General features: G+C 37.5%; 1 protein-coding gene across 1 annotated transcript in view; it reads left to right on the forward strand.

Moving 5' to 3' along the window:
* EIF4E (eukaryotic translation initiation factor 4E) overlaps positions 1–12,994 on the forward strand; it is a 36,631-nt gene that overhangs the window by 9,456 nt on the left and 14,181 nt on the right. Inside the window, exon 2 of the mRNA XM_069485340.1 lies at positions 11,561–11,667. Coding sequence (XP_069341441.1) covers positions 11,561–11,667 — 107 coding nt within the window. The remainder of the gene's footprint in view (positions 1–11,560; positions 11,668–12,994) is intronic.

The raw sequence follows: 12,994 nt of genomic DNA on the forward strand, positions 1-12,994 counted from the left end.
CGGGATGCGAAGGCAGGCTTTCATAAATGAAGAATCATAATTTGCCGTTGAAAAGGATTTAATGTTGGAAAGATGCTAATTCTTCATGAATTTGATAACTAAATTCAGTATAGACTGAATCAAAATGCCAGAATCTTTGCACGTGAGGTGGGATGCTACACTTTATGCTGGGGTTTGCAAACCAGTCTGCTAGCTAAGAATGGTTTTTACATTTTAAAGGGTTGTGAAAAGAACCAAAGAAGAGTAAGTGGTAAACTAAAACATTTACTCTCTGGCTCTTTATAGAAAGACTTTGCCAACTGTTGCTTTATGAAATGATTGTGAAGTTTATTTGGAGGTATAAACAAATGAGAATTGGCAGTACAGTTTTGGAAAGGGGGATGGGAAAGTTGCCTTTGCCACAAGGAAAAACATTAAACAAAGGTAACTCTCAAAGACGTGATGCTGGTGCAGGAGAGAACGCGCTGAGCAGTCCAGAAGTAGACTCAGATATGGGCTTTAGCGTGATTTTAGTGTAATAAATTTGGAACATTAAGATCAGTGTAAAGAAAATAAAAATCTGTAACCCCAACAAATAGGTGTTCTCTGGTAATATTTTGGTTCACTTGTTTGTGAACTATATATAAAAAGAGTCTTTACTAATATAAAATATATAAAACTGTCACTATCTGACAATTTCTTTGAAGAAACCCCTTAGAATTCTAATTACTGGGTTAAAGAGTGTAGATCTTTTTTTTTATATTTGGAAGCTTGAAAGTTCATTCATTAACTTAAGCTCAGGAAGTAGGTTGTAATCCACTCTATAATCCTGGGGATATATGAAACTGACTATCCTACTACACTTGGTTTTAATATTATTGAACTTTTAAAAAACTAACACGTAGAATTTAAAGAGTTTAACCGCTCATTTGTTGAAACTGACATGTAAAGATTGATTTTCTGAAAAACTAAAATTTAATTAGTATCATTAAATTTTAGTTGTGCTTTTCAAAATTTTAAAAGGTATAAACTTAAGCAATTAAATTCTTCTTTAAAAGTTTTGCCTTTCAAATATTTACCATAAAGCTTTAAAGAATTGAAATAGAAATTACCATGCTACTGCAACTGACATAGTTTTGTGTAGTGTAAATGCTTGGCCTAATGTCACTTTAGTGTTACTGATGTACTTTGAATCATTTTTTATTTTTGTGTAGTGTTCAACTTATGTAAGTTTTTATTAGTGGTGGGGCCTTACTCTGGCCTAGGCTGCAGTGCAGTGGTGTGGTGATAGCTCACTGTAACCTTGGACTTCCTGGGCAAGCGCTCCTCTTGCGTCTGCCTCCCGAGTAGCTAGGACTACAGGCACGCACCACCATGCTCGGCTAATTTTTCTTATTTTTTGTAGAGATGAGGTCTTGCTGTGTTGCCCAGACCAGTCTTGAAGTTCTGGTCCCAGGCCATCGATCGTCCTGCTTCAGTGTCCCAAAGTGCTGGGATTACCGGCATGAACCACCATGCCTGGCCAGGAGAATGTTTATTTTAAAATGCAGCAAGACGCCCACAAGTCGTGTCTTTCTAGTATTACAGTTAAGAATACATCTAAGTTTTAAAGTTGTATCTTAGAAGATCAAAAATTCAAGCGTGAACTGTAGGGAATTTTTTTTTTTTTTTTTTTTTTGAGATGGAGTCTTACTCTGTTGCGCCAGCTGGAGTGGTGTCATCATAGCTCACTGCAACCTCAAACTCCTCACCTTAAGTGATCCTCCTGCCCCAGCCTCCTGGGCAGCTGGGACCACAGGTGTGCGCAACCACACCCAGCTAAATTTTCTATTTTTTTTTTTTTAGTAGAGACGGGGTCTCACTCTTGTTCAAGCAGGGCTCTGGCTGGTCTCGAACTCCTGACCTCAAGTGATCCTCCCACCTAGGCCTCCCGGAGTGCTAGGATTACAGATGTGAGCCACAGTGCCCAGCCCAGAATTTTTTATTTTATTTATTTATTTTTAATAAAATGTAGTTACGTATGGGTTGCTTAGTATCCAGAAATACAAATTTTTAGCTGTAGCCCAACAAACTTAGCTGTTTACGTATAAGCTTAGTGCTACTCCTTAATTTTGATAAGGTAATGAGATTATTGTTATTTAAATAGACTAAACAGGTATTAAATTTTTAAAGTATTTTTAGACACAACACAATTTGTATAAATTGTGACAACTCTTTTCCCTCAGTACCCCAGCTACCAGTAATGTTTTGTTATTGTTTAAATGTCATTTTATACTAATTGAAAAGAATATTAAAAGGTACTGTCTTTCAAATCAGAATTAATATAGGGGGTCTCAGAGTCCTTTACATGAAAAACTTTTTCCATGTGAGCAATGCTTTAACCTTGAAAGGTTTGTATTTTGCTAAATCTCCATCTGTTGCTTTTCTCCTTAAGCTTTGTAGGTTAGGGCTTGAGTACAAAGGTCATAATTTTGATCCTTTATTATAGACGAAGAATCCACAGCCACACTTTCACGATGATTAATGCCAGATTAACTGGTATTCCTTCCTATAAATCATGTATTTTTGAAAGCTAAAAGCCAAAACAATTGATTTAATTATCTGAGACAGTTTTTCGGTGTTTTTACCGAATGTATGAAGTCTGTTTACATGTTAGTATTAAATTTCCCATTTATTTGTAGCCATGAAAATGTTATATTTGTCTGTATATTTGAGATAGTTGACCAATGGGCATTTAGTATGCTGTATTGCATAATAATGTAAACTCACTATAATTAATTGTTGGCATTTACTTGTTTTTTTCCTAGTACTGGGATTTTGTGCGTGTTGAGTGGGGAGAGGGAGGTATACCGTTCATGTGTTTTTCCCTAGTCTGTTGGCAGTGGCATGCACTGGCAGGGTGAGGGAAGGTGTTGAGCCTGGGGCATATGCTGTGAGCAGAACGTAACATATATTGTAGATTTGTGTTGCTGGAAAGAGTACCTTGGTAACCAGATAATTTATTATCTAATTCTGGGCTCCCCACTGAGAGTGAATGAGGGTTCTAGTAACAACTATGCTGAAATAACAAACTGGTAAAACTAGGACATGTGGTATCCCTAGCCATAAACCCCGGTAGTCCTGTATTTCAATGTAGACTACAGCTAGGACATTTTAACTTTTCAGGGCTTAAGCTTTATCTCAAGAGTGGAGAGAATGGTATTAGTTTCACAGTATTGTGAAGATTGAACACATTTCGATAATGTACACGAAATATGTAGCACATTGCCTGATAATAACTGCTTAGTAAAAATTTTTTTTTTTTTTTTAAACAGTCTCACTCTGTCGCCCCTGCTAGAGTGCAGTGACATCATCACAGCTTACAGCAACCTCACACTTCTGGGCTCAGGCGATCCTCCTGCCTCAGCCTCCTGAGTAGCTGGGACTACAGGCCCGTGCCACCATGCCCGGCTAATCTTTTTTATTATCTTTTTAGTAGAGGCAGGGTCTCGCTCTTGCTCAGGCTGGTCTCGAATGCGATGTTACTGTTTTTAAAACCATAAAGTGCTGCTCTTTTCTGTTCATACTTCACCTACCCTTCTGCTCATTATTTCATACCTTTTTTTTTTTTTTTTTTTTAAGAGATAGGGTCTCACTGTGTTGCCCCAGCCTGGTGTGATCAAAACTCACTGTAACTTCAAATTCCCGGGCTCAAGCCTCAGCCTCCTGAGTAGTGGGACTACAGGTGCATGCCATCACACCCTGCTAATTTAAAAAAAAAAATTTGTAGAGACGAAGTCTCAGTATGTTGCTCAGGCTGGTCTTAAAGTCCTGGCCTTAAGTGATCCTCCTGCTTCAGCCTCCCAAAGCGCTGGAATTACAGGTGTGAGCCACCACGGCCAGCCTATTTCTTATCTTTATTTAAAGTAGTGCCTTCAACTGGAATGTTGATTCAGTGACTTATAGAGATAATTGCGGCTGTCTTTGCCCTATGTAGCATTTACATTCCTAATATGGCCACAGATGGTCTTTCTAGTTTAACTAAAGAAAGAGTGGGGCAGGGAAGGTGGATGTAAGGCGGTGCTACTGGTGATGGATTACCAGTCTTATTGTTATCCATTCTTTTGTGCTAAAGGACTAGGCAAACCTTTGCAAAGTTTGGAAATCCAGCTCTGTGTGCCTCATTTACTCGTCCTTGTCTTTTCTAAACTCATGTCTGGGTACTAATTGCTAGTGGTGGCTGAGGGTTATTGATCACTTAAGTGCCAGACTCTTGGATTGTCACTGAAAATCCTACAACACTTTTATAGAAGAAACTGATGCTTAGATGGATTTTAAGGACTTGCCCTACAGCACTTAAACCCCTATTCTTTAAAAATTTCCCCATGTTTTACTTATCTTAAAATGTAAAGGACTGATCAAATTAGGGGCTAGAGATGGATCCAGGCGGTGTTGTTGAGCTTGGGCATTCAACAGCTTTGCAGTATTACCTCATCATAGATCAGGGATTGGTAAATCTGGGATTGCTTTTGCTGTTTGTCAGAAGAAAACTGCAGTAATGAAGTCGGAGCCCAGTATTCATAGACTATCAGTTGCAGCATTATTTGGAACCACAGAGGATGGTATGTGGGCAAATATGCCCAATCTACAATTTATTCTTTTCTCTAACCCTTCGATCTGCTTTATTTTGATGCTTGATTTCAATGTCCTTTATGCTATTCCTTGCTAATAAATAGTTCAGTTCACTGCCACATTATAGCCATTCATTAATTCACCGAGGCCAAGAGTATGGGTAATTAGACCAAAGGTATGGTGCCTTCAGCACAGAAAAGCGGAAATATATACAGTATCTGGGAGTACCTTTAAAAGTAGAGTAAATGTGCTTCCTTACTTGAATGTCGCTTTAAAATGACTTTATATTGTCATAGGTCACTATTGCTCTTGGGGAAAAAGGTGATTCCCTCTACCTTATACCTAGATGCATCAGATAGAAAGATTTTTAGGGAATAGAGGAAAGTGATATATATAATTAAATTTTTTTTAAATTTCTAGAACGAATCAAATAGCATACCCAGCACAGTGTCTAGCCGTACAGTATGTCTTAAATAACTATTTGCAGAATGGGAAGCCAAGCAACCATACAGGTACAATTTTTAGCTATTCTTTTAAAGGTAGTATGTATTTTGTGTTTCTCTTATACCAGACAATTTAAATGCTGTTTTATTTTTTAACTCATTTAATCCCCACAATAATCCTGTGAGATAAGCACTACGATGCCCATTTTAAGGTGAGGAAATTGAGGCTCACTCCAGGAGCTTAAGTGACCTGCTCAGAATTACACAGCTGTGAATGGCGGAGCTGGGATTCCAGCCTGCTCCGGAGTGTTCGATCTGAACCAGGGCATCTCGTGTTTTCCTGCAAAGCCTTTTTGTTTTTAAAACAATTTCCAATCTAATACTTTTGTGAAATGATAAAGATAATAGTTTAAAAAGTATACAGAATGTAAGTCTGAAGTTGATTTGTTTCAGCAGGCGTAAAATTGTTAAATTGCTGTATGTTTTCTAAATGTTTGCTTTCCATTTCTGTACTTACCTTTGCTGTTGACTATAACCAGTTTGTAGACCAGCAGTAGTCTGTGGGCTACACTGTGAGTTACTGTTCAAAGCATTAGTAGTGCCAGGAGAACTACTGATTTTTACATACTTCACATTAAGGGTTGGGTGATATCTCTGAACCTGAGGAAAAAAATCCTGGAAGTTCCTTGTTGTAGATGTTTGTTGAATGAAGATAATGGAGGTCACAAATTGGGTGTCCTGAGGGGGAAGAGTCATTATTATTTCTATAGGAGACAGTTTATATGTGTGTTTAGGTTGAGAGTTGGTGAGAAATCTTGAATGTTCTCAATGTAGATTTGAACATGGTGAGAAGAATCTAAGCTTTAGTCAGATTTATTAGAGAAAACACAGAATGATGCTACATCTGGGAAATATCTACCTTTATAATATTAGGATTGTCCCACAAGGTTAATATTATGCCTGATAACAGTGCTAATTTTTGTAGAATGTAGTGAAAAGCTACCTGAGATCCGTTGCAGCTAATTGTTAGACTTTTCCTGCCCTGCCTTAACTTTTTTCTTCTCTTTTAACTTTTTTCTGTTGCTGTGGCAGCCTCCTCAGTCAGCCCTGGGACCACTAAATTGTAATGCTGAACATTTTTATTTGAAACTGATAAAACTCAATAAGTCTAAAACCAGGTGTAATACTTGGCACTCAGATTGGTTGTCTTTTTCTATTCCCTTACTTGCATCTGATTTTAATCTCTTTGACCTGCCAACTAATAGCTTCCATTGCCCTCAAGATGAAAGGTATACTTTTAGCCTGACCTTTGAGGCCTTTCACAATCTCACTCCAACCTACCACTCTAGCTGTATCTTTGGTTTCACGACCCCTCTCTCTCAGCCACCCCGGTTACCCTCTTCTGGATGAGCTCAGCACCATCCCACAGCTTTGCTCTCACTCACCTGAAACGTGTTGTACAAGGTTTTTCCAGCGCAGGTTGTCTTTTAGGCTAACTATGTATTTGATTACTTTGAGAGTAGCTGTAATCTGTTAAGTTAGCCTTGACTTTTTTGCCCAGGTAATTTGTAAACCTAGAAATATTGGTAAAACATGGTCATTTAAGATGTGGGTTCCAATGAAGTTTGCTCATTGGGAGGCCACCAATCAGAAAGTAGAGAGAGGGATATGATGGGACTGTGTAGTATAGATTTTTGTTTTCAAATGGAGTGTAAATTTAAAATTATTTTACTGTCTTGCTTTATAGGAAGCTTAAAAATAAGCTTGTATCTCTCCTAGTTTTTAGTCCCAATACAGATTAATGTGTTAATCATATGAAAAGATAATTGTGTGGCCAGTAAACATTTTTGTGGTGCTTCAGAGCATTTGTTTTAACATCTATTTATATAATATTAAAAGTGAAGACCATAAGACTTTAAGTTAGTGTATTTATACATCCACATACATTTTTTTTAAAAATGAGTATCTACTTTCATTTTAGTTATAGGAAAAGTACAAAATTATATGTTCTTAATATAAAGACTACAATCAATTACTTAAAGTAGGACTTTTAATTCAGAAGAATGCTTTTTTAAAAATTCTAGGAATTGGACATGTTTTTTTCCCCCGACTGATTATCCTGCTTTTAGTTCCTGTGTTTCCAGAGACTTCATACCATCTTAGTCTGCCATCATTCTCCTAATAGTGAAAAGAACAGAGTAATAGAAAAGAAGAGAAAGTACTAAATAGTTAAAGGGTAGCATTTTGGAGCCCATGAAACTTGTAATTACTCATATTGTAACTATTTCATTGTTTTTTATATGCTGCTGAGGTAAAAAATTTAAATAAGTTTTGTGAAAGTATGGTTTATAATGAAGATTTTGAGCTTATGAATAAATTTAAGAGAATTTACAGTGCTGTTTAACTGTGGGAGGAAGGGTATCTTTTACTGGCCTATCCAACCTCATAAATCCACATATGCCAAACACTTTGGCAGGATCATCATTATTTTAAACCCTACAAGACACCATTATTATTGTTCCTTTAAGTTGTTAATATTCTTTTATATATTTACCGACATATTTACACTTTCTACTGTTCGTCATTCTTTTTTGCACGTCCATGCTCCCATCTGGGATCTTTTTCCTCCAGCCTGAAGACTTGATTTTGATATTCCTCTTTGGATCCACTGGTGTGTGTTCGTGATGGAGGGGGCGGGGGTGGGTATGTCTGTCTGAGACTGTCTTTCTCTTTTAGTTTTGAAGAATATTTTTCCTTGGCATCAAATTCTAAGCAGAAAAGTTTTTCTTTCGGCACTAAGATGTTATGGTGTTGTCTTAATGGTTTCTGTAGTTTCCATTAAATTAGCTGCTGTTATTGTTTCCATGAAAATTTCTTGTGTGTATGTTTTCTGTTTTTAATATTGCCTCTTTATCTTTGGTTTTCATCAGTCTGATTCTGATGTGCCCAGTTGTTTTGTTTATGTTGATACTGCTTGGAGTTTCCTGAGCTCCTTGAATCTGTGGCTTGAGTTTTTGATCAGATTTGATAAACTTTGGGTCTATTTATTTATGTATTGCTTCTGTCCCATTCATTCTCTCTCATCTTGTCCTTGAACCTTTTAACCATGTTGTACATGTTTTTTCCCTTCTCTGTGCTTCAGTTTGAATATTTTCTTTTGACCTCTCTTTGAGTTCACTAATCCTGCATTCTGCTGAGTTCGTGTGTTGTTACTCGTTCAGTGAGCTCTCATTTTCAGATATTGTAGTGGGCAGTTCCAGAGTGTCTATTTGATTCTGTTTAAAAATAGATTCCAATTCCCTATTCAAATATTCCCAATATTTTCACCCCTTTCCTCCATCTTTCCTTCTATTTTACCGTAGTAGTTACAGTTTTTAAGTCTTTGTCTGCCAACTCTATTGTCTGGGTCATCTTTGGTGTCCTTCTGTGGACAATATAATCTCTTGTTGTTAGCCACTTTAAAGGAAAGTTTTTTGCATGCTAAATAATGTTTGATTGTTTGCTATATATTGTAAATAATATCTATAGAGACTTAGGATTACATTATCTTCCTCTGAAGATTGTAGACTTTGGTTCTTGGAGGCAATTAATTTGTAGGTAGATTATAGACAGATACATTTCAGCTTTGCCTTACTCATGAGGCTTAAACCTTACTCGTAAGGGCCTGGTCCTTATTCCTAGGTTATGGCCTTTCTGTGATTTTATTTGGAGGCTGAGGGTTTTCACCCACCTCCTCTGGCTGGGTCTGAACTCAATTTCCCTAATGCTGTGCAGCTTCCGAAGTTTTGGCCCAGCTCTTCTCTGCTAGCCCACCCAGAGTTGCACTCTGAAAATGCCAGTTTAGGAGTTAGCCAAGGACCTGTGAGGGATTTTTGCATAGATTTTTGGGGCTCAGTTCTTTTCTACAGTTCATTTTTCTCTGATACCCTGTCCCCCAAAGCATTCCTGTCTTGTCAGTCTCTAACTCAGTTTCCATTGAGACTCCCACTGTCTGCCTTGGGACCATCATTCATTTCAAGCTAGGGGGTTAGGCAGTGGTGTTCAGTAATTATCATCTGTTTGAAGACTTAAGTTGAGGAGAACATGCCGGTAAAAATGTTTGATGAGTTTTTTTTTTTTAAAGCCATTGACTATGTAAATTTTTGAGACTTTATTCTATGCAAACATTTAAATTTATTCAATTATCAAGGCAGTAAGTTCCTAACTGGGTTAAGCACTGTGATCATTGCCAATACAATTGTGACCAAAATCAAGACATAGCCCCTGCTATGAGTGACTTGTAGACTAGTAAAAAGAAGTTCCTGTCAGATGTTAATAAGAAAAAAATGTATTCTTTAAAATGGGTACTTATCATGTGTCTGTTCTGAGGTCTTTTCGATCATATGTATCTGATTTACACATCTTGTTAACATATATCCCTGACTGTTGTATCACTGGTTCAGTTTATATCTGATACCCAAATACTTGTTGCATCCCTCCCCCCTCCTTTTTTGGTATGAGCCTTTGTTTCAGCTTCTGGTGCATTTCTTGACTATCTTGTTGACACCAATTTGTAATAGGATGAAGAGCTACATGGAGGAATGTGGTGAACACCTATTTTAAATTATCCCCAGGCTCCTTTTCTTTCTGCCATTTTTAGATGGCAATATTAATTATGCCTCGCCTAAAAGAAGATTTAAATTCAAGCCAATGTCCACCTTTGCTTAGGGCCTATTGAAAATGTCAAACTTTCAGGTTACGGTAGGGAAAACAGTATGCCATGAAGGTAAGAACCCACGTCGTCTATCGTTGGCCTGATCACTTAACAGAGCTTTGTCATGATACTATAGTTGTTATATTCTGGGTACTTTAGTTTTAATCCTTCATCATTCCCCAGCCCCAAGCCCCCGCTAAAAGATTAGGTCATTAAACATGAAATGTCCGATTTCAAGTCAGAAGTTTAGTTTATTATACCACAAACAAGAAGCAGTACAGTTAAAATACGCGCCTAAACTATTGACACAGTTTTGACATCCTAACAGTAGCTTGTTTATGCCAGCAATGAAGAAGCATGGCGGGCGGAGTGGCGATGAAATTGCCAAAGATGTGTTCCACAGCTTGTTGAGAATTAAATATTTTTCCTTGCAAGAAATGGCCCAAACTCTGGAAGAAGTGGTGGTGAGTTGGTGCAAGGTCTGGTGAATACAGTAGAGGACAGAGGGTTTCCAAGTCCAGCTGCTGTAGTTTGAGCAGCATTGTTTGTGTGATGTGTGGTCGAGCGTTGTCTTGTAAGAGGATTGGCCTGTCTCTGTTGACCAATCTCGGCTGCTTAATCACAAGCACCGTCATCGTTTTGTCCCGTTGGTTGCAGTAGCCATCTGCTGCAATTGATTGACCAGGTTTCATGAAGCTGAAGTGGATAATACCAGTGCTGGACCACCAAACAGACACCATTAGCTTTTTTTGACAAATATTTGATTTGGGGCTGTGTTTTGGCACTTCATCTTTATACAACCATTGTGCCAGATGCTTGCGATCGTCAAAAAGAATCCATTTTTCATCACACGTAACAATACGGTTTACAAATGGTTTGCCTTTATGTCGTGACAGCAAAGAGACGCAAGCTTCGAGACAATTTCTCTTCTGACGCTTGTTTATTTCATGCAGTCCCCATGTCTCCAGCTTCTTTATCTTGCCCATTTGTTTCAAACAGTCCAATATTGTTGGAATAGTAACATCAAACTTTGCTGCTAATTCACGAGTAGGTTGACTTCCACTAGAGCTTTCGGCTCATCATTATCCACTTTGGTCTTAGGTCACCCACATGGCTCATTTTCAAGATTAAAATCACCAGAATGAAACTTCTCAAATCGACATACTGTGTGTTCATTAGCCACATCCTTCTCAAACACTTCGTTGATATTTCAAGCTGTGTGCACTGCATTGGTTCCATGGTGGAACTCATGTTTGAAAATAACACAAATTTTTGACTTATCCGTGGTTTCACAAAAATTGCTCTAAAAAAATCTTAAAGGCAATCACAAGCCAAAACATGTGTTTGAAAGACTGAGGATGTACCTTCACAATAAACGTAAAACAAAAAGTGTCAAAGTGAAATGTCAGCGATAACAACTGTCAAACTTAGGACTTAAGGGAATCGGACATTTCATACTTAATAACCTAAATTATCTTATACAGTACTTTAATATGATGGTATGTTAAGAAAAATAGCTGATGTTCCCAACCTTTCCATAGTCTATGACAACCTTCCTGATATTTAAAAAAGTGCAAGTGGAGGGATAACTCTCTCTATATAATTATTACGTATTTAAATTTGAGAAACTCTTTGTTCTTAATGAAGAGATACTAGAATGGAAAGACTTGTGCTTTTCTTAGAGGTGGGTTTGTGGTCTATTTTATAGATTGATCTGCTCTAATTCCGTCTCCTTTAAAAGGTATTGTCAGCAGTATTGGTTCAAGTTTATTTAGAATATTGATATCTTAAGCATGTTTAGAAATTTGAAATGTTTTATATTATTTTCCACTAGGAAACCACCCCTACTCCTAATCCCCCGCCTACAGAAGAGGAGAAAACAGAATCTAATCAGGAGGTTGCTAACCCAGAACACTATATTAAACATCCTCTACAGAACAGGTAAGCGTTCTCACACCTGGGTTTTCCAACTTAGGCAACAAGGTAAATGGTGAGCAGGGCAGGTTTTAAAGAGAAAGTTAGATGAGACTAGTTTTGGACAGGCTAGGGCTGAGGGTTCCATTTTCACTTGGATGACTTGTTTTTAGCAGGCAGTTTTAAGTATGAGTCTTGAGCTCAGAAAACTAGGTGAGAAGTTTGTTTGAAACTCTACAAGAATATGGTGGTACTTTAAACCACAGCAGTAAATGAGTTCTCTCGAGAAGTGAACTTGACTCAGGACAAACGCCTGGGCTATCTGTCATAGGGGAGTTTTGTTGAGGGAGAATGCCTAGGAAGGACATAGATGGATACACTAGGAGTGGTGGTTATGGAAAACAAGAAAGTAGTTTGTTCTAAGGATAAAGGTGGTCAAAAGGATATGTACTAAAAGTCCAAATAAAGCAAAGTCTCAAAATAAGCATTGGATTGAACAATTTTAAAAGTCCATACTGATTTAGGAAAAAGTGTTTTAGTAGCATATAGATGATGGAAAAAAAGATTAGGGCAGTTTGAGGAGTAAATAGGATGTACACAGACTTACAGAGCAAGAACAGGTAACTTGAAGTTGGACTTAGAAGGAGAAAGGAGAGCAAGGGAATATGGAGTTTGGAGCTTGGTTGGTTGGTTTGTATTCAAGATATAGACAGGGTAGGAGAGGAAAAGGGAGAGATTAAGATGAGTTAAGTTTTCATAGTTAACAGTGCAGTGGGAAGTTGAGTTCATTATATGGTTTTTCCCAACTCCACCCACTCCTTCCCAATATGTTTGTGTTTTTACTTCCTGTTTTTCTGGATTATATAATGAAAATTAATCTGGAATTCATTGATAGCTGATGGTGGGAAGAAAATGGCAGCTCAGAAACATTGTAAGACTCTGGAGGAAAGTAAATTGGAATTAAATTTGAGGATCTTGAAGTATTTCAGTGCCTTTCATTGTCTCTTTTTCTTTTTTATTTGCTTTTTTAGGGCAAAATTTTTCCTCTGTTTACTTTAAAGAGCCCGCAGGACTGTTTATAATTTAGTTTTATCGATCAAAAAAATATATTTTTGTTTTATGACTTTAATGTTTTTTATCTTTCCTTTGTTACGGTAGACCTAGTGAAATAATAGTCCAAACATGCTTTGTGCAGATTTTTCACAGGGGACCCTGTGGTTCAGCATATCTTCCAGTGAGGAACAAATCGGTTTTTTAGACAATGGAGACTGTCAGCTAGTGGGACATCAGAGGTCAAATAGTCCATAAAGAGTAAAATCCTTGCTCAGGAAAGCATTGTAGCACATGTATTATT

This window comes from Eulemur rufifrons, chromosome 13, assembly GCF_041146395.1.
Source record: "Eulemur rufifrons isolate Redbay chromosome 13, OSU_ERuf_1, whole genome shotgun sequence".
Lineage (NCBI taxonomy): Eukaryota > Metazoa > Chordata > Mammalia > Primates > Lemuridae > Eulemur > Eulemur rufifrons.